Source organism: Pistacia vera, unplaced genomic scaffold, assembly GCF_008641045.1.
Source record: "Pistacia vera cultivar Batoury unplaced genomic scaffold, PisVer_v2 Contig127, whole genome shotgun sequence".
NCBI classification, from domain to species: domain Eukaryota; kingdom Viridiplantae; phylum Streptophyta; class Magnoliopsida; order Sapindales; family Anacardiaceae; genus Pistacia; species Pistacia vera.
The window spans coordinates 642,171-665,142 of NW_022195325.1; the positions used below are offsets into that span (position 1 = coordinate 642,171).

The 22,972-nt window shown below is 34.3% G+C and overlaps 2 protein-coding genes across 2 annotated transcripts; both read right to left on the reverse strand.

Annotated features, from left to right (window-relative positions):
* Positions 1–8,055: 8,055 nt before the first annotated feature.
* Positions 8,056–9,666, reverse strand: LOC116121695 (TATA-binding protein-associated factor 2N). The gene is made up of 4 exons (XM_031407631.1): positions 9,605–9,666; positions 9,140–9,509; positions 8,704–8,814; positions 8,056–8,381 (listed from the first exon to the last, which is right to left on the reverse strand). Exons 2-3 carry the CDS (start codon positions 9,496–9,498, stop codon positions 8,724–8,726), a joined length of 450 nt encoding a protein of 149 aa, XP_031263491.1. The 5' UTR covers positions 9,499–9,509; positions 9,605–9,666; the 3' UTR covers positions 8,056–8,381; positions 8,704–8,723.
* Positions 9,667–17,539: 7,873 nt separating this feature from the next.
* On the reverse strand, positions 17,540–19,323 carry LOC116121704 (protein kinase PINOID 2-like). Its single transcript, XM_031407644.1, has 2 exons — positions 18,861–19,323; positions 17,540–18,618 (listed from the first exon to the last, which is right to left on the reverse strand). The coding sequence occupies exons 1-2, from the start codon at positions 19,319–19,321 to the stop codon at positions 17,811–17,813; spliced, it is 1,269 nt and encodes a 422-aa protein (XP_031263504.1). The 5' UTR covers positions 19,322–19,323; the 3' UTR covers positions 17,540–17,810.
* Between the last annotated feature and the right edge of the window lie 3,649 nt (positions 19,324–22,972).

Genomic DNA, 22,972 nt, shown 5'->3' on the forward strand with positions numbered 1-22,972 from the left:
TAACGTTGTCGCCTCTGTGCTATGAGTGGAAATTTTCGACTTCATTTGCTAATAATGGGATCTTAGCTAACAATGACTGGAAGCATGATCTCTTTCGAAAGAGAGAAGGCAGCAAAATTGGAATTTTGAAGTTGCTCAAATAATGAAATATCAATTGCAAAATTGAAATATAAGATAAAGCTAAATGATATCGAGGGTGCGTTTGATTCGGTGAATGTTTTATTGATGAAAATGTATGATTACCACCGAGATAGATTGCCTTAAAGATTACGAGAAAATGATATATCAATATGTTTGGTTAGATTAATGGGTATAAATAATTAAGATGTTTGGTTAGGAAGAATAAAATATTATCGACAAAGGTTTTACTGAATTGTCTTTCCTTTTTAATATCATAATAATAATAATAATATTATTATTATTATTTAAATATATTTTTTTAACCTCCTATATTTGAGAATTTAGCTAAAACACCCATAACAACAAAGTTTAAATTTTAACAAAATACCGCTAGCCACTTAAGACCACCGTCGGCCACTGGCTTCAATCACCAAAATGGTTCATAACCAGTGAGATTAGACTGGTTGTGCACCATTTTGGCTATTTTCAGCCAAATCAAAGGCTGAAAACAGCTAGATCAATGTGGATCTAGTCGAAAACGGTCAAATCCACGGCAATCTGGCTGTTTCTAGCCAAATCCACATGATTTGGCTGTTTCTGGAAAGATCGAAGGTCAAAAATAGCTAGACCGCCGTGGATCTAATAAGAAACAACTACAAATAGCCGATCTATTATTGTTGTTTTTTGCTAGATCCATGGCAATCTAGCCATTTTCAGCCTTCAATCTGGTCGGAAATAGCCAAATCGGTGCATGACTGGCCAGATCCTGTCGGTCGTGCATCAGTCTAGTGGCTATTGTTGGTGGCCGATGATGGTGGCTGACGACCGGCAGTGGTCTTTGGTGGCCGAAGATGGTGGCTGGCGGCCGACAGTGGTGTTTGGTGGCTAGAGGTATTTTGTTAACTTTTAAACTTTTTGTGACTGGGGTGTTTTAGATAAATTCTAAAATATAAGGGGTCTAGCTTGATTGTTATTTGGTAGATATTTGAGGGTAATTGTGTCCGGAATGGTGTTTAATTAAGGGCAAAATGGGTATAAAATTAAGACTACCCCGATAATATTTAACTACCATCATTTGAGGAGGTAATCTGGTTACCCCATATTTAACCCACAATACTCACTATTGGTATTAAAAGATTATCGAAATCTTTTATCACTTGACAACAAAGCAAGGGAATGTCTGGAATTTAAGGTAGATTACGGGAGTTATCTTTCCAGAGCTCTAACCAAACACACCCTAAGAGATAAGGCCCGTTATGTCCTATCATTAGTTAATGTCATGTAGTTCCTTTATGTTTACTAAATCTCTTTCTCCACGAGGTTATTTTGAAAAAATTATATATAATTATACATACATGAACAATGTACTATTGGACCTATTGGTTACAAACGATATCTTTGTCATTTGCATTCTCATTTCAATTTAGAAAGATTATACTTTCTCCTAATCTAACATTAGTTTAGAGCACAATACACAAATTGAATGCATAACCGATCACAAAGGCGTGGCAATGCCTAAATATTATAAAAGTTTCATTTTTTAGATGATAAATATTATAGTTATAAATAAGTAATCCTAATTCCTGGTTCCAAAATTTGTTGTTGTTGTTGTTTTTTTTTTTTTCAGTTGGGTTTTTATGTTCTCTGGATTGCCATCTTAATTTCATATATGTTCCCTTATTTAGCCTAATTAAACTAGCTGAGAAACACCTATACGATATCGTATGATTTGATTTTCTTTTTTGAGGTACCTGAAGTATCTAGGCCAACATTGGAGCTTGTCTAATCCTTAAGGTCATGAAACACCCTTCAAGTCCAATGGACCAACCTAATCCTTATGGCCACGGAACACCCTACAAGTCTAATGGACCAAGGTAATTGCACAAATCTGGTAGGTACCTCTCATGCAATTTGAATACAAGACTCCATGAATATAGCTAACCTCAATGGTTAAAGGGTTTGTTGTCAAACCACAAGGGAAGATGTTATTAGTTTGAAATTTGAGAGTGTAACACTAAAGAAATAAATATTTTCATTTAACCTATACATAATAATCACACCATATTCAGAAAGTAAGGTTTTTCCTAGAGCTGGGCATTTGGGACCGGGCCCAAAAGCCCGGCTCTAAAACCCGGTCCTAGGACCGGTCCTTGAGAGGACCCTCCTCCAAGGCCCGGGCCTAGGCCCAAAAAAATTTGTATTTTTTCAATGTAGTCTCCTGCCAAATTACATAAAACCCCCTGTTAATTTTAAATAGATATAAATTACGAGGGCTAAAAAAAATTTTACAAAATTTATTAAAAAAAAAATCTTCCAGGTCTAAAAAATTTATAAAATTTATAAATTTTACCCCTAAAAAATACTAAAAACCCTCTATAAAATTTTGTTTTGCCCCCAAAACATAAAAAAATTGAGGGGAGAAAATGAAATTGTCCAAGGCCCATGGGACTGGTCCTAGGACCGGTCCTGGGCCCATGGGACCAGTCCTGACTAGGCCTAAGGCCTGGTCCGGGTCCTAGTTTTTCTCATGGGCCTGGGACCGGTCCCTGGCCCATGAGTAACTAGTCCCATTTGGGACCAGTCCCAAACGGGCCCAGGCCTGGGCTCGCAAGGGACCGGTCCCTTGCCTAGCTCTAGTTTTTCCAAAGGATAACATACTTTAATCAAAAGTAGCCTGCACTATGAATATATATCCATATATGAATCATACCTAACTGCAGCATGCAAGTATTGAACATCTTNAAGCTCAAAAAAGTTATAAACAAACAGATCAGCTTAATTTTAAAGCTTATAAGTTAGCTAGTTTGACCAGCTTATAAGCTTAGACAAACACTCCAATCTTATTAATTATTTCTTCTTTTCTCTTTTGCCCCTTTAATGAAGAGTTTGTAATAGTTAATGCTCATACACGTATATTTTTAGTTACCATACAATATTGGGAATCTATAATCTCAGTGTTTTAAACCCGGTCTGACCCGGCCGGTTGAACTGAGACCCGAGGCCTTCACCGAGTTGGGTTACGAATTTTCCTATTAATTCAAAACCTTATAAATTAAGACATCAATCCGTGAACAACTGAAGGCTGAGATGTTAGGCTTTTTGAAGAGGAATGGCCAATGAGTTGAATGGTAGCAACATAGGTGATTTCCGGTGAGTGAATAGACTAGAAATCACAAAACTATGTTGTTGGAAAAAGCTCTCTATTGTCAATAATTGGGGAGGCAAACGGGGGAGAGGTGAAATGAGTTTTGGTCAAGAGATTGAGGGGAGTGTTTTCATGATGATGGAGAGTTTTGCTGTCGTAAAAAACTGACCCTATTTACTGATCAATTGCGAGCTGCTACCTTAGGGTTGTATAAAAAAGTTGTATGAAAAAATTGTAAGTGTAGTTTTATTGTTAAGAAAATGAACAGGATTGGGAGTTCATTGTACATAAAAGAGAAAATTTAAAAGAGTAATACTATACTTACAAACTTTCTCATACAAATTGATGTGGTAAAAGATGATTCAATGACTTTAATTAAAGATAAACTTTTATCCAATCATCTTTTGTTACATCAATTGTATAAGAAAGTTTATAAGTGTAGTAGTATTATTTAATTTAGAATATTATGGAGGTGCCAACTACCAACTCAAGTTGCTGAGTTGTACCGCAAGCCATTTAGAGACTAACACATGTCGACCTCAATATAAACTTAAATTTAATTTTTGTATTAATATTTTTAATTTCAAAAGTTAAAACTAAATCCTAATTTCTTCGCGTTGCGTATCTTCATCATCTTTCTAACGTTGTCGCCTCCATGCTAGGAGTGGAAATTTTCGACTTCATTTGCTAATAATGGGATCTTAGCTAACAATGACTGGAAGCATGATCTTTTGCGAAAGAGAGAAAGGCAGCAAAATTGAAAATTTGAAATTGCTCAAATAATGAAATATCAATTACAAAATTGAAATATAAGATAAAGCTAAATGATATCGAGGGTGCGCTAGGTTCGGTGAATGTTTTATTATTGAAAATATAGGATTATCATCGAAATAAATTACCTTAAAGATTACGGTAAAATGATATATCAATATGTTTGGTTAGATTAGTGGGTATAAATAATTAAGATGTTTGATTAGGAAGAATAAAATATTATCGACAGAGGTTTTACTGAATTGTCTTTTCTTTTTAATATCATTATAATAATAATAATATTATTATTTAAATAGATTTTTTTAACCTCCTGTATTTGAGAATTTAGCTAAAACACCCTAACAACAAAGTTTAAATTTTAACAAAATACCGCCAGCCACTTAAGACCACCGCTGGTCACCGGCATCAGTCACCAAAATAGTGCATGACTAGCGAGATTAGATTGGTCGTGCGCCATTTTGGCTGTTTTCGGCCAAATCAAAGGCCGAAAACAGCTAGATCAATATGGATCTAGCCGAAAACAGTCAAATCCACGACGATCTGGTTGTTTCCAACCAGATCCACCTGATTTGGCTGTTTCTGGAAAGATCGAAGGCCAAAACAACCAGAAAGCCATGGATCTGATAAGAAACAACCACAAACGGCTGATCTATTATGGCCGTTTTTTTCCAGATCCATGACGATCTGACCGTTTTCATCCTTCAATCTGATCGAAAATAGCCAAATTGGTGCACGGCCGGCTAGATCCTGCCGGTCGTGCATCAATCTAATGACTATTGCTGGTGGCTGACGATGGTGGCTGGTGACCGGTGGTGGTCTTTGGTGGCCGACGATGGTGGCTGGCGGTCGGCGATGGTCTTTGGTAGCTAGGGGTATTTTGTTAACTTTTAAACTTTTTGTGATTGGGGTATTTTAGCTGAATTCTAAAATGTAGAGGGTCTGGCTTGATTGTTATTTGGTAGACATTTGAGTGTAATTGTGTCCAGAATGGTATTTAATTAAGGGTAAAATGGGTATAAAATTAAGATTACCCCGATAATCTTTAAATATCATCATTTGAGGAGGTAATATGATTACCCCCTATTTAACCCACATTATTCACTATTGGTATTAAAAGATTACCGAAATATTTTATTACTTGATAACAAAACAAGAGAATGTTCGGAATTAAAGATATATTACGGGAGTTATATTTCCAAAGCCCTAACCAAACACACCCTAAGAGATAAGGCTCGTTATTGGACCTATTGGTTACAAACGATATCTTTGTCATTTGCATTCTCATTTCAATTTAGAAATATTATACTTTCCCCTAATCTAACATTAGGTTATAGCACAATACACAAATTGAATGCATAACCGATCACAAAGGCGTGGCAATGCCTAAATATTATAAAAGTTTCATTTTTTAGATGATAAATATTATAGTTATAAATAAGTAATCCTAATTCCTGGTTCCAAAATTTGTTGTTGTTGTTGTTTTTTTTTTTTTCAGTTGGGTTTTTATGTTCTCTGGATTGCCATCTTAATTTCATATATGTACCCTTATTTAGCCTAATTAAACTAGCTGAGAAACACCTATACGATATCGTATGATTTGATTTTCTTTTTTGAGGTACCTGAAGTATCTAGGCCAACATTGGAGCTTGCCTAATCTTCAGGGTCATAGAATACCCTTTAAGTCCAATGGACTAACCTAATCCTTAGGGCCACGGAACACCCTACAAGTCTAATGGACCAAGGTAATTGCACAAATCTTGTAGGTACCTCTCCTGCAACTCGAATACAAGACCTCATAAGTATAGCTAACCCTTGTGGTTAAAGGGTTTGTTATCAACCACAAGCAGGGCGGATCCAGCCCACTTTTGGGTGGGCCATGACCCACTCTCAAATTTTTAAAAAAAAAATATTAATATATATAATCTTTTGATTTTGGCTCACCCTAACAAAAATATTAATGGACAAAAATATCAATATGTAATTAGTTTTTATTTTAGCCCACCCTAAAAAAAATTTATGGATCCGCCACTGACCACAAGGGAAGAGGTTATTAGTTTGAAATTTGAGAGTGTAACACTAAAGAAATAAATATTTTCATTAAACCTATACATAATAATCACACCATATTCATAAAGTAAGGTCTTTCAAAGGATAACATACTTTAATCAAAAGTAGCCTGCACTATGAATATATATCCATATATGAATCATACCTAACTGCAGCATGCAAGTATTGAACATCTTGGCCCCAATTGACATATATTTAGAATGTGGGACTTGATTAAAATTAAGGTCAGCAGAAGTAAAGCTATTTTAAAAGTTAGACAAGAATCTTGCTTAAAGCCATAGCTATATATGTAGTGCTGGAGGAGACATACTAAAATGGAGATCAGCTGCTTTTAAATCCAATTTATAACACAAGAGGTCAATGAATGGAATCCAATGTGATTTTATTTGTGTCCTTATCTCTATGCTTTTCTTTAGGGTCTGTTTGACTTGTAATTCGAAAATAATTTAAAAAAATTAAAATATAATTTAAATTTCTAAATTATATATTTAATACAGTAAAACTTCTCTATAGTCATAATGGTGGAAACAAACTAATTTTATTAATTAATTAATAGAATATGTCAAATCCAAGGTGTGTATATATATTAACCGAGGTATCCAGGTCCATTTGCAAGCCGTACAACCCCCTTGCAAGTCGCATAACCCCCAGACGGGTTATTGAACCCAATATTTGGGGATAACCGTAGGACCCTACCATCAACAACCCCCTAGGTAAGATGGGGTGCCCATATGTGGAATTGAACCCAAGATGTCTAGCATAGACCGAAAATCTCCAATGCGCCTCTTACCATCCAAACAGACAACTCATCGGTGGCTGATATATTTTTTACAATATATAGATAATTATTATTATGTGGAGACAAGTTACTTAAGACGAGGCCTAGAAAAATTATAACTTATTATAATGTGGAGTTCATTCTTATTTATAACTGATCCAAGTTGGGACCATAATTTTTATGACTATATGAAGATTATTCCTATATAGAGTATCACTATATAAAGGTTCTACTGTATTTTTAACATTGATATAATATTCAAATGCGGATTAAAAATTAAAAAAAAAAAACTAAGAAAATGATTTCTGATTTTACATTAATTTTTAAGATTTTATCCAAAAACTATTTTAAAAAACATTTGGACTTATTCTTATCAAGCGTATTTTCATAAACAAATTTGCATCCATTGTTTAAAAAAAAAAATTGTATTTGAATTTTATATCAAACATGCCTTTATATTTGTTACAATACTTTGCATTCTGAAAAATCAATTATAATTTGTTAACTTTAAGTATAGGTTTTGAAAACTAGCTCTCTAAGTGATTTTTTTTTTTTTTTTGAATATGTGGTATCTAAGTTTACACTAGAGCGTGCATAATTCTCAGGGCCACAGAATACTTATAAGTCTAATGGACCAATTTCTCTTATGAACTCGAACACAATATCCCTTAAATATAACTAACTACAGTGACTAAAATGTGTTGCTACTGGCCTAAGGGGGGAGAGCTAGCTCTAGGTGGTTTGCTTTTATAAATTTGAAGATATTTTTTTTTTACAAAAATTATGTTATATATATAACACGTTAATTTTGATTTTCTTGAAAGAAATACATTAATGGGGCGTACGTCTGCATGCAAAAGTGAAAAACTGAAGCATTATTATTATCTCACTGCAGGCTTTAATTTTTTTGAAAGTATATACAATATAATACTCAGTTAATTATTCTTTGAATCTTGACCTAATTTTATTCTTTTTGCATTGGAAGAACATAAAGCTCAGCTGTATGTGGACCCTTTGAATATCAACTTTTAAATTGTTTAATAAACTTTAAAATATTATTTCAATTCCAGATTTAGACTGATCCAGAGAGAGAGAGAGAGAGAGTTTTTATTTTCTTGATGAAGTTCATGCAAAATCATTAGTTTCTTCTACTAATGAAGACGATGATGAGAATTCAGAGAATCATATCTTCTTTTAAGAAAGCCATGCAACATACAATAATCTCTTGAAAAACAAAAAGACAAATGGATGAATAAATTGAAACTAAAGCACCACAAATGGCTACATTCATTGCTATAATAATAATTTTTATGGGAATTCAAAAACCTAACAAAATATCCTAAATTGGGTATTCCCCAAAGTGATGAACATTGGTTAATTTTAAACCATATTTCTCACCTCGAGAAAACCCTACCTAGCACCCAAAACAAATATTTAATATCAAGAAAATGCATATATTTTACGACTTGATCTTCTTTCTCTCTTCCTTGCCTGCAATACCTGCAAATATATATTAAATGAACCCAGTTTAGTATTTATCAATAATAAAAGGTATATTTGAAAAAAAATCTAAATATATAATTAAGTTTTTTTATTTTTTATTTTTATTTTTATAGCGAAGCTTACACGTAATTCAATTAATCCCACAGGACCTTGAAAACGGACAGACAAATCCCGTCAATGGCCACCGTTACCTTAGTCCCTGGGAGTACTTGAATTCTGGAACATATGTTGGACCCCTTTACTCTTTTACCATCGAATCACCCCGTGGTGGTTATGTATAATTAAGTTAATGAAATTGAAAACAAATTAAATTACGTACCCAGAAATGAAGTATTAAGTCTAGTATGAGATTCTGCTTCCAAGGTCCCTCGGAGCATTGCATCTAAAACACTCCATTCTGCTCGCAAAGTTGTGTTCGTTGCATCCAGACCTGCAAAATACATATATAATTCGCTTCATGCACCGTACAAGATTTTTTTTTTTTTTTTTTTTTTTTCCGACGTTGTATTAAAATCGCAGTAAGCCTGGATATCCTTTGAGATTGGGAGATTCTTGAATTAAAGAATGTAGCTCACTTGCAAAAGCAGTCAAAGGAGGAGGATTATAGACCAAAATTATTATATTAATATGGTTGATTACAGCCTTTTTAAAGTATCGTATCTAGCCAAAACCCAAGAAAAAAAGTTATTTTGGTTCTCAGGAATATCTAGGTTTTATAACATATATATATTTTTTTAATGCAACATAAATTTCACCTGGTGCAAATCCAATCTCCTGATTTCCATCCAGATCGATTGCCACCAAATCCTGAACCTCTGGAGCGTGGAATGTCACTATCAAAGCCGCCGCCACCACCAATGTCATCCTTGAAAGCGCCACATTTGAAGCAGCTAGAGCGGCTGGCAAAGTTATGCGCCCCACAGTTCCCGGCAGAGCAGTACCAGTCGCCTGGCCGGACGTCGGACCCGGTACTGAACCCGAATGACGATCCAACTCTCCCGCCGAAACCGCCAAAGTCACCGGACCTAGAGTCCCCGCAACGTTGGCACGAGTCACGCCTCTGAAAGTTCAAGTGCTGGCATGACCTACAGTTCCAATCTCCTGGTCTGCTCATCGTTTTTTTTTCTGCAAACAAAATGCACAAACAATTAAGCAATAAAACATTGGAACTAAAATGCATGAAGATTAGAGAAGTGAAAGATGTAATTGAAAAAACAAACCTGAAAAAAATGGAGGCGATCTCTGAGTTGAAAGATGAATGGGGAGGTGAAGAAGAAGAAGAAGAAGAAGGGATCGAGACTGATTGGTTTGGATGAAGCTGAAGAAAATGAAGGAAGAGAGGAGGGGTTAAATACATGGAGAGGGGAAAGAAAAAGGGAATAAATGGAGGGCCGTGTAAAAACTTTTTCGTGTTCTTCACCTGGCAACCTTGATAAATGGAATCGAAAAAATCTAAAGGAGAATGAAAAAGAGATAAAGGAAAATTCCACTACGATTCCAGAGACACAGAGAGAGACCGAAATTTTTGAAATTACGAACCTATACCACCTTCCTTTACTGTTTTTAATTATAACCCACAAATTAATGCATGCTTATATAAACTTTCTCATGGATAAATAAATAAATTTTGATTTAATAATCATGTAAATCACAAGAAGTAACACTTTCTGCATACACACCCACTTACTTGATTTGCAATCAAAATAAAATTCTTTCTTCTTAGAATGAATTAAGAGTGCATGTTTGAATACTGAAATGTCTCAAAAAATAGATCTCTAATATAATTCTAATACCAAGTTGCTTATAATTTTTTATATGATATAATATTAAGAATCCTCTTAATTAAAGTGGCCGTTATAGCTTATATTAAGGGAAACCATCCGCTTTTCATGCAACTGTTATATTTTTGTTCACCGGGAGTGTCTGGATCAGTTTATGTGTACCTTAACTAATTTTTTGAGACTCTGGAAGAGTCAACTAGATAAGAGTTCTAGTGATCACCCTTATTAGTGCCAGGGAGAACTTGAACTTAAGAACTCATAGAACATCTTTTGCCCTTTTACCATTAGATCACCCAGTGGTAGTTCAATTATATTATATGTGCTCAAATTTTCGTCTTATAAAGATCTTCATTAATGCCCTTTTGATCTAGGAACACTTCTTAACATAATTTAACATTAATTAGATCGCAAAATCCTGAATTACATCCTAAGATTCTAAAGTTTATTCCAGCTGTGAATCAAATGCACACCGAAAATCTTGTAAATTAAGATGTTCCTTTTAATTTCTCCAAGCAATTCTCTATGGCTTCCATTTTCTATTTCTTTAATTTTTTTTCTTATTTTATTATTATTATTATTATTATTTTTTGTTAATGTCTTCCCTCTGTGGAATATATATTTAGCAAAGAATCTAACCCATGAAAATCTAAGCAGCAGCCCAACAATTAAGGATCCCACATAAAGCAAACAGGAGATATTGCTAACCTATAAGCACAACAGCCATAATCCATAAATCAATCTATCGATTATCAATTGAAGCATGAACTTATAAAGGCCCTTTGACCATGGAAAATTATGACCCCACCTTGATCAACAATATGGTCGATTCCAACCCCACTAACAAAATTAATTAAAAAAAAAAAAGCAACAGCAGAATTGTTTCAATGAAGAATTAATGAACAAGGAAGAAGAAACCTAGGTGTCTTCATTTTAATGGAGCATGAGGAATAACCCATGTAATGAATATTCTAAATATGAAAGTCTAAGCAGGGCCACATCTAAACTCAATTATTTTGGTCAAGTCTCTTTCAATTACTTTGAGAATCAACATAATATTTCAGTCAATATATTGGTTAAATTGTTGCTGCTTTACAAGTTTGAATATTCCTGGCTTTATTCCATCGCACTTCATGATCTTCAATGGAATAATAAGATTGAATGCTACATATATTTTTGCTTTGCAATAACACAGAAATGACCAAATGCCTTTTTCTCAATATAGAAACCACATAAATTTTAAAAAAGAAAATGTAATGGGCAGAGGCAGAGGCAGCGGCAGCTTTGAGATGAAATAAATTATGGGATTTTGTTGAACTTCAAAATTATGAAGAAAAAAAATGGAGAAGAAGAAGGAAAGGAAAGACAAATGGTGAGTTTCAATAAAGAGAGTTGAAGGGTGATGATGGAATAACAAGTCTTCGAGGTTTCATTTTGACCAATCTTTTCTTTTTTTTTTACCTTTTCTGCGGCTGCCATTTCAATTCTCTCTCTTTAATTCTCTGTCCCTCCCTTTTTCTCTGTCTATCTCTTTATTAATTACATATAATAAATAAATAAATAAGGCATAAATGAAAGAAGATAAATATTAAGATCTGGCCTCCATTCTCTTGGAGAATGGTAAAGGGAGAGAGGCAAACTGTAAAGAGAGAAGAGCAAATTAAAGGAAAGTGGGCTGATTCGATTCTCCTCGGAAATCACTCCCATCCCATGCATGACCACGACCAACTCCATATTATTCTACCCTTTATTTTTCCATACCAATCTCTTACTTCTCCTTTGTATCATTTCGTCTCTGCTTCTGCATGTGTATTTTGGTCACAAAAGAAACTTTCACTTTATTTCTTTGCTTCAATTAATTTCTTCTTCGTTTTCTTAACCTCCAAGTTTACGATAATTGTTATGGTTGAATGCCCTAATTTGCATATTGCAAAACATTTAATAATAATATTTACTAACTACTTGAATTCATTATTAATGTTAGAGTGAACGACATGTTCCCACCTAAAGATTAGCGAATTGACAAGTTTTCACCCCTGGTTTCATTTTTTCGGGGATTCTCACCCTTAAATTAACAAAAATTGTTTAATGTAACGGTTAAAGGATAAAATAGTCATTCCAAAACCCCTTAATTGCCAACCCATTACACTACCGGCATCGCCATTGGTTGTTCAGTAGGCTCCTTGTTGATTCAGACCAGCAAAATTGACAAGACTCAACTCATTCGAAGGTTTTTTGTGCTTTTTCTAGCCGGATTTGCACCGTGTTCCTTTGATCCATCTTCACCCATTCGATTGTTGTTTCTAGCCTGATTTGGCCAGATTCCAACACCACCAAAGCCCTTAAACACTTCCATCTGAATCCTCACATCAGCCTCACCAAAACCCCTCTCTTTTCCACCCCTGTGCACCCTCAAATCACTGGTTGACAGCCTCTGCACTCTTGCACAAACTGACTATTTCTTGGCCAATTTTTCGATCGTTTCGAACACCTGAAATTCCCCTTATCGCCACCATTTGAACCTCCAACCTCGCCCCTTCTAAACCTCAATCTCCTTTGAACCCCTTACTCGCCATTTGTTGCCCGTGACCTCCCTCTTTCGCCGCAAGTTAGTCGTGTTTTCCAACCCCAACCTACTCACCCACCGGCGCTTACCATCTATTTGTAAAAAAGCCACAACCAATGGTGGCTGGGTGGCGCCATGGCGACAACGATTGGGTGCTTGGAGATGAGAAGAGAGAGATGAAGAAGAAGAAGATGGGAGGGCAGTTTAGTAGTAGCACCCTCTGCATCTGTGTCAAAACTCCACAATCACTAACGGTATTACTTTAAGGGAGGGAATCTAGAATAAATAAAATCAGGGGTAGAAATTAATTCCTAGGACTTTAAACTATTAATTCCTAGGACTTTAAATTAACGACATGTCATTTCGCTAATCTTTGGGTGGAAACATGTCGTTTGCTCTTAATATTAAATTAATTCCTAGGACTTTAAACTATTTAGGTATGGGTACTATTATATTTCAAGTCTTCTATTTCATAACAGACGTTAATTAAGTAATTAAAATACATCCTTTTAGTTTTAGATTTATTTCAAGAAATTCCAAATTCTTTCTATATATATAATGGAAATTTCAATCAAATCAATGGTATTTTTCAATAATATTTAAGATGAGGGTAAATTTTTTAAATAAGTATCAAAGTTCTTGAAAAAATATTAGAGGGGCAATTAATACATATAATTTATATATACTCGAGCCTAAGCAAGCTTGCGAGCCTGAAAGCTCGAAAGCTTGTTAGAGCTCGCAAATTTCCTGTGGCTCGTGAGCTTTTGAGTCGAGTACTAACAGGTTCTGCACTCGGCTCGAACATTACTCGAACTGTTCGAGCTTGAGTTCAGCTCGAGACATGTCGAGCCAAACATGAACTTTAGCCAAGTCGAGCCGGAATTGTTCGCGAACAACTCGGTTCGGTTGCAGCCCTAGGCTTGACCATTGAAACATAAAGCAATGGATAGAGTGTATTAACGCAAAATAAAAACTTTGAAAGCACATTCTCTCTTTGATCCTCACTCTAGCTCGTTTGAAGTCATCGCACTCACCCCATTGTCATTACGATACTAGTTTTTAGTCTTCTTATTGTTTATTTATTATTGTTTATTTGCTGTTTGATATTAATTATTTTCGCTTCTTTTTTTTTTTTCAACTTAGAATTTTTGGAAAAAAAAAAAAAAAACAAATGGGATGTAGATTCAAATTTGGTATTTTAGGTAGTTTTATTTTTAAATAAGTTTGCATTTAAAAAAAAAATGTTAAAAGATGGGCTTCTTTACTTCATTTACTGGAACACAAATAGCTCTACTCTCTAAGAGCATCTCCAATGGTGCTTTTTATTTTGAAAAACATATTTCATATAAATAAAGAACATCTTCATTAATTTTTAAATATAAATAACACAATTTTTATTCAAATCCAATAGACTCTTTAAATTTAATGAAGATGCTCTTTATTTTTAAGAAAGAGACTTAATGGGAGAGAGAATTAATAAATAAAATGCATAGAAACTTGTAGTTTATTAATTAAAATTAGGATAGAGAGTGAAATTTGACTCTCTAAATGTGGAGAGCCAACTCACTTTTTAATTTATATTTTAAAGATAAAAAGTCTGTTGAACTTTTATTTTTATAGATAGACTCTTTATAATAAAAGAGTTTGAGTCATATAAAGAGCCATCTGGAGATTTTCTAAGAAAACTTCAATAGAGCTACTACCCAAACTTTAATGAGCCTATTAATTGTTCAAACGGTTGGCTCATTCATTCTTATCCATATTTTGTCAAGCTAAAGTTGCATTTTTTTTTTTAATCTATATTTTGAACTAATCGAAAGTGTACAAAATTAATAACTTCATCTATATACATAATCATAATCATATGATCCTCCTTTATATATGATTCAATTGTTAGAATATATTTATATATTCTTATATGTTATATAATAGGGGTATTGGTTTAATAATAATAAAGTGTCAAGGGTAATATGATCTTTTGAGGGAGACACCTTGATGGAAGGTGTATTGCAATTAAATTTTGTGATTAGAAACTAGTCCTCTCTCTATTCTATTCTATATACACCATAGTTTACAATTTTCTATTCCATCGAGAATCACTATCCTCATTGAAGGAATTAAGGAAGAGAAACATCATTTCAAGGAGATTCAAGTGAAAGTCAAGACAAGTTCAAGAATATTCATGGATAAAGGTATGTATTAATTATCCTTACATTATTATTGTGAAAATCATTAAGTTTAAGTTCCTGTATTTATGTTTATGGACAATTAAGATATAGAATGAATTGATTTGTTGATGTGAATGTAAGAGTATGCAATTGATTGATATGAATATGTAATTTACTGTTTATATATTGCATAATTAAAGTTACAATATCAAATTAGGGTTCATAATCAAAATTTAGGGTTTCTACACTTTTGATTTGATTCTATGCAATTAAGATGTGCTTTATGGTTCAATTAAGTTTATACCAATTACATTTTTCGTCAACTATTATCATAATTAATGCATTATTTTTCCTTCTTATATTAGCGTTTATAGAAAAATTTAGAACAATGTATTATATCAAATTATACTATTGATCCGTATGCTTATGTGATCTATGAATTTTTTTTTTCTTATTTATCTTTATAATAAATATGATTGATAATTATTAAATTAATTGATATAGGTGATTATTATTTATATGTAATGCATATCTTGGTTTGTAGAATGATTGGTGCAAAATCTTTGTGATAACCAAGGGTAACACTAGAAAATAATTTTTGTGAAGACTATATATACGTTCATATTAATATATAAAAAAAAAAAAATTGAAATTATTCACATCCTAACTTATATTACTTGATTACCACGTTTGGTTATCAAATAATATAAGATTTCGATAATCTTCCAAACCCAATAATAGTTACTATTGGTACGTAATTTAGGAGTTAATCTGATTACTTCCATTTTCTTAGGTATTTTAAGATTACTTAGTAATCTTATTTTTATTACAATTTTACCCCTTATTAATAAAATTTTTGGACAATAATGCCATTGTTTTAAAAACAATTTACATTAATCTGCCATTACAATTTTACCCTTATTTAATTAAGTTTTTTTTTTTAATAACAATAATGCCCTTATATTTAAAAAAAATTCCAGACCACCATCGCCCTTAGCCACCACCAGCAGTAGCTAGCCAACCACCGCCAGTTGTTGTCGGAAGTTGTTGGGAGTTGCTGGGACTTGCAAGTTGTCGATATGGCTGTTTTCAGCCATATTGATGGCCAAAAACAGCCATATCGACGACTTCCGATGATTTCCAGCAACTTTCGACAGTCGACAATGGCTTGGGGTGGGTAGGGGTGATTTTGTTACAAATTAAAATTTTATATAAGCTGAGGTGTTTTAGTTAAATCTAAAATATTGGGGGTTAAAAAAAAAATTCAAAATTTAATAATAAAAATAATATTATATTAATATTTAAAAATGAGGGTAATTTAGTAATTTATATAATATACTCACCAATTTATTTCTCCCAACCAAATATATTAATATAACATACCCACTAATTTATTTCAACTAACCAAACATATTTTTTTAAAAATTCTCAATAATCTTCAAGGTAATCTAACTTTTCTTTAATATAACATACTCTAGACCAAATGCTCTTTTATTGCCATACTCAACATAAAAAAGGTCCATTCTTGGTCACTGTGAAGCGTGAATAGCTTGGTACGGTTTATATGAATTTGTTGTTGCGAAATTTAAAGTGTTGACAAGGAATGTTTGCCGCCACCTTACCTATAAATCCATCACTAATAATTTATTATATCATTCGATGTGGCAAAACATCGAACACTTAGCCTTCACTGCATGTGTTAGCATTCCCATGCTGCCACAACGCACCTTTTTGTACCATTTGCTAGTTTGCCATCGCTCTCTTGCGCATCTTTTTGTACATATTATCTGTCTCTAACCCATTTGCAGAGGCCGAGAGAGCTCGTTTTCAATGTGATATCGAAATGAGTTTTGTTTCTTTTAATTAAATTTTCTTTTCGCTTTTACTTTTTTTTGTATGCCTAGCCATCGACATCTTAAATGTAACCACCAACCTCTTGCTATAATATTTAATCACAAAATTATGTTGAGAGAAAGTTTACAGTATAACTGTGTTAGGTAGTCACATTTTCCCGATATTTTCATTAATTCTGCTGATATTTTCATTAATTCTACTTTTATTTCATACATATGCTACACAAATACGCCTTCTATTGTTTGACAACAATCCCTTTATCGTGCTGTTATGTGGTAAATCTATACAATACGGATTCACGTCATGTGGCCCAAGGCCGTACTGTAATCCAGGTCGCGTGTCACTCTATGAGAGGGTTGCTTTATTTGTAAATTTATTAAGGATTATTTTATTTATAAGTCTTAAGGTTGTGTTATCAATTAGGTTGTATGTCACTTTAAGTAAAGATTACTTCATGTATAAGTTTACCAATATAACAGTATATAAACTGATCTCTCACCTTAATGGGGGGATCTTTGGACCATTTTTTCCTACTATTTAAAACCGTCTCATCTATGCTAAGAGCTAAGCTCGTTTGTACGTGAAAAACACACAAAAAAAGTATTAAAATAATAGTGGACTTAGAATTTGCGCCTTGAATCTAAACCACTTTAAAAACTTTTTATTCTTTGCGCTTGCTTACTATCTTTGCATTAATCCAGCATTAAAATACCGGTTTAATACAAACCCTTGCATAGATTTCATCAAGAAATTTATGTACTTCTAGTTGGTGTAAAACACTTGGTACACTTTTATTGTAGAATCTTTACAAGTAATTATACATAGTACTAAAGCAACATTGAAATTAACACATATATATAAGAACATTGATTTGATTCAATTCTGTAGCTAGAAACTTCAAATCTAATTGACTTCTAATCCAAGCTTACATGAAAGCTGACACCAAATTCTTCATAATTTGTGACCTTTACATTCTCTTATTGAAGACGAAATTTCTTGAGGATTGATTATCCCAATATGAGCAAACTAAGCTCATCTTTGAACTCAATTTATGGTGAAGTTAAAAGCAATCAACATGAAGATCAGGGACCTTTGTAGTATCTTTGTTGATTAGCTTTTGTTTAAATTCAGGGATCTCTCGAGGCTTAACTGATCGAATCAAAGCCCAATTTACACCTCGAAAGAACTCATGATTCTTGATTTCAAGAGCACCCCACAAACTGCCCATTCTCTTCTTGGGATTCTTCATCAAAAGCTTTCTTATAAGGTCATGTGCCTTCTCCATTTCTCGACGATCACATTGGTTAAGGTTACTTGAACTAGTCCTGCAGGGAAACCTCAGTGGCTTCTCCAGGATGTTCTTGAGCGTTTTCTCATTGTTTTCACCTTGGAAAGGAGTATTTCCATGCAAGAGTTCGTACAAAAACACCCCAAATGTCCACCAATCTACTGCACTTCCATGGCCAAGTCCCAAGATCACCTCCGGCGCCAAGTATTCGTGAGTTCCAACGAACGAACTCGAACAAGCATTAACTGGTTCAGCCCAGAATTGTGTATCATTCTGAAAAGGAATATGAGCTTGTCGTGTTGCTTTGCAACTACTTGAATTTTTCTTCTTCTTTTTGTTGTGCTTGTTGGAGACTGAGAAACAAGAGCAGTAGCACTTCATGGTTTTGTCCATGGTTTGGATTTTAGAATTAAGCTGCAAAATCTTTGGGGAAACTTCACATTTGAGAGAGAGGTCAAAATCGGAAAGCATGATATGCCCATCTTCTTGAATAAGCACATTTTCTGGTTTAAGATCACGATAAATTATCCCCATTGCATGAAGATATTCAAGTGCTAAGAGGACCTCGGCTGCATAAAATCTGTTGCATTAAAGATTAGCTTTGAAACTTAACCTTAAAACATGCACTTTGCTTATTGAATTAAGTGGTTCAGATTTCACATAAAATTTCCATGAAACCGCACTTCAAGGTTCATGAGATACAAACTTGTAAAGCGAGATATAATCAGTGAGAACTGATTTTCAACAAAGTACTGAAAGATATTCCGCTTTAGAAGCAAAAAGAATTTGTCAAAATATATATATAGAGAAACAAGGACTTACTTTGCAGATGCTACACTTAATCTTTGTCGTGGCTGTTTCTGCAAAACGGTGAGCAAGTCACCTTCAGGGCAATATTCCATGACTAAACAAGAGTAACGAGAAGCGTCAAACTCCGCATAGAGTGTGGGAAGAAAAGGATGATCAAGCATTCTTAGTATCTTCTTCTCCATCTCTACTCTATGTTTCTTGTTCATGACACTTGAAGCCTCTCTATCCACCACCTTCATGGCGTACAATCGATGAGGAAGCTGAAGCTCCACGGCAGGCTGCTGCTTAACCTTGCAAACATAGACATTAGCGATATTTCCACTGCCTACAAGGTGCAGAAGCTGAAAATGGTGAAGACCAACTTGACCATGTTGCTGTTGGAGGCGCTTCATGGCCAGCCAAGCCGGCTGGTTTGCTTTGTGAGGCTTGTGATTGTGACTATGGGAATTGGTGTGTGGGAGTGAAGTGAACATTTTTGAAAGAGTTTGGAGATCTTGTAGTAGCTACACTTTATTTTGATCCTACTTATAAACAATGAGAGTTCGATAACTTTTAAGAAGCAATAAAATTTCATTTTGTATTGTCGGTCTAGAACCACAAATATCTTTGTAAAAGACTTATACTAAGGGCATATTAAAGTCTTATAATGTCTAATGACATATGAACATACGTCATTAGGGCACTTGGTAGGGTCTTTGGTGGGAGATAATCTCCTATTATTAAGGTAATGTCACTTTATATTATTTGATTATCATGTTTGATTATCAAGTAATATAAGATTTCGGTAATCTTCCAAAAACAATAGTAATTGGTTGTATAGGAGATAATCTAATTACTTCAATTTTCTTAAATATTTTAATATTATTTAGTAATCTTAATTTTGTTACAATTTTATCCCTTATTAATAAAAGTTTAGGACGATAATACCCTTGTTATCTAAACAATTTACAATAAATTTATGCACAATTTTAGCCTTATACTTAAAAATTTTAAGACAAAATTACCCTTGTACTTCAACTAAATTACCCAAGATCACAACCACCTCCAACCACCTAAGAGGATTGCTGACTACCAGCCACCATCAGAATGACACACGGCTGACCGACCGTGTGCCAATAAGGTCGGATCCATGGTCAAAAATGGTCAGATTTGGCCATTTCACGACCACATATGTGGCCTTTTCATGGCCAAATCTGCCCGTTTCCGGCCATGAATCACTAATCCATGGCCAGAAATGGTCTTAACGACGCACGAACGGCCAAATATGATCGATCGTGCACCGTTCAAGTGACTGTCGGTGACAGTCGACAATGGTGGCCGACAACCAACAGTTTTGAGAAGGTGGCTGGGGTATTTTTGTTAAGTTTTAAACTTTTTTAGTTGCTGGGGTGTTTTAGCTAAATCTGAATGTAGGGGGTTAAAAAAATCATTCAAAAAATAATAAGAAAAAAAATATTATATTAATATTTAAAAAGAATGACAATTTAGTAATTTATATAACAAACCCACCAGTTTATTTCTCCAACCAAATATATTAACATAACATAATTAGAGGTGGGCAGGGACCGGTCCCAAGCAGGCCCAGGCCTAGGCCCGTTTGGGACTGGTCCCAAATAGGACCAGTCACTCATGAGCCTGGGACCGGTCCCAGGCCCATGAGAAAAATTAGGACCCGGACTAGGCCCTAGGCCTGGTAGGGACTGGTCCTATAGACCCAGGACCGGTCCTAGGACCAGTCCCATGGGGCTTGGATAATTAATTTTTCCCCCCTCAATTTTTTTTATATTTTGGGGGCAAAATAAAATTTTATGGGGGGTTTTTAGTATTTTTTAGGGGTAAAATTTATAAATTTTTTAGACCTGGAAGATTTTTTTTTAATATAAATTTTATAAAATGTCATTTTAGCCCTCTTAATTTATATTTATTTTCAAATTAATATGGGTTTTTATGTAATTTGACAAGGGACTATATTGAAATAATACAAATTTTTTTGGGCCCGGGCCCTCCTCCTTAGGCCTAGTCCTATTTTGGGACCAGGCCTCCTAGGTCCGGGTTCTCGAGCTGGGTTTTTGGGCCTGGTCCCGAATGCCCAGCTCTAAACATAATTAACAATTTATTCAAACCAACGAAACACATTTCCCTAAAAATTCCTAGCAATCTTCAAAATAATATATTTTTCCATTAATATAACATTTCCAGTAATACAACATTCTCTAAACTCAATACACCCTTAAAACATTTCTTTTTTAAATTAGGATCATAAAATTAGTAGTTCATTTCATTAGTACAAACTGTTTTCAGAAGTAGTTAATTATAAATAAATAAACTCTTTTGTTTATAATAAACTCATTTTTAAAATCATTACATGGATGAACAAACTCAAGATTTAATGTTAGAGGGTAAGAAATATTCCATTTGTCTTTTTAAAATTTTTGTTCTTTTCTTAACCACCACCTGAACCATCGACCTCCATTCTACAAAATCCCTCTAACCCTAGCACTTGGTAGCCCCTCGCTCATCGGTCTGATTCGCATATATTGTTACGATTTGGTTGATTTCTCTGGCCAAATTTCGACGTCCAAAATTCAATACGAAACAACCACTTAAACCACCGACCTCCATCTGTAAAACCCCTCTAACACTACCACTTGGTAGCCCCCCATTTATCGGTCGTGATTCGTGTCTACTGTCACGATTGAGTTGATTTTTCTTACGAAATTTCGACTGATTTCGATGTCCAAAATCCAATCCAATCCAACACCACCACCTGAACCACCAACCTCCACTCTATAAAACTCAATAACCCCAACACTTGATAGCCTCTCGTTTGTCAACCGTGACTCGCATATACCGACGTGATTGGATTAATTTTTTCAGTCAAATTCTAGCTGATTTCGGCATCCAAAATTCAATCCAACACCACCCCTTGAACAATTGGCCACCACTCTACAAAACCTCTTTAATCCTGGCACTTGCTAGTCTCTCATTCGCTGGCGGTCAGGTTAACCTAGCTTGGAGAAAGCCCCAGGTCTCGGTCTAACTGATTAAAGTGGTCGGGTCGAGTTGGATTTCAAAATAGTGCTAATGAATACAAAATTGATCATATCATATCAATTTATTGAAAAGTATATATTTTTGTAATTTTTTAAAATAAAATATATCAAAATAAACAAAAAATTTGTTGGTTAAACTCTAGATATATTAATGCAACTTAGTGTTTTATAATTTATTTTAACTTTGATACCTTATTTTATTTATAGACCTTTACGTTGGGGTGGGGCTAGTTACACCCAATGATTTGAACTTCACTCTCCAAAATGTGTTCATAATCATCTAAACAGGTTTAAAAACCTGGCCTGGCATGGCTGGTTAAATCGGTCTAACCAGGACCCAAGGCCTTGGCCAAGTCGGGTTCCTAATTTCAATCGTTCACAACTTATCAAAGCAAACCTTAGATTTATAGATGGCAACCAGCAAGCAATTAGTGGTTGGGATGTTAGAGATTATGAAAAGGAAGGGTCGGTGAGTCAAAAGATGGCAACGTAGATGATTTTCGATAAGTGAAACGACTGAAAATCACAAAAATCACATGGTGACAACAACCCAGTGTTGTCAACAATTGACAAGACAAACATAGATGGGGTGAGATTGGTTTTGATTAGGAGGCTGAAGAGAGTATTTTCGTGGTAATGGGGAGTGTTGTCGACGCTGGAAACATATCTTATTTGGCCCTAGGTTGTCAACACCAATGATTGCATTTGAAGTGTGTTTGCTGATTTAAACCTATAGGGACTGATATATAATTTTTAAGAGTGTTTTTGCTAGATTTCAAATCTTTAAACATGTACATATCACCAGTTTGACCCACCGGTCAAACCGGTTCAACCCAAGACCCGACCACTTTGTTAGGTTTCACCCCAAACTGGGTTTTAAAACCCTACATCTATGTCCAACTATTATTAAAAATTTTAAATTCTAATTTAGTCCATAAATATAATAACTCCAATACAAGATCATTTTAGTAATACTTGATTAGTTGATTGAATGGAAAACATAACGAAAACAGAAAGAAAAAAGAAAAAGGTTAATAATCTATGACAAAATTTAAAATTATATTAGTGGGT

What these genes read in the sequence shown, in the direction of transcription:
- LOC116121695 (XM_031407631.1), bottom strand. Translation starts at nt 9,498, where the DNA reads ATGAGCAGACCAGGAGATTGGAACTGTAGGTCATGCCAGCACTTGAAC. An exon ending in GGAGATTGGATTTGCACCAG is followed by an intron (nt 8,815 to 9,139) that starts GTGAAATTTATG and finishes TGTATTTTGCAG; the next exon opens with GTCTGGATGCAACGAACACA.
- LOC116121704 (XM_031407644.1), bottom strand. Translation starts at nt 19,321, where the DNA reads ATGTTCACTTCACTCCCACACACCAATTCCCATAGTCACAATCACAAG. An exon ending in TTAAGTGTAGCATCTGCAAA is followed by an intron (nt 18,619 to 18,860) that starts GTAAGTCCTTGT and finishes TTAATGCAACAG; the next exon opens with ATTTTATGCAGCCGAGGTCC.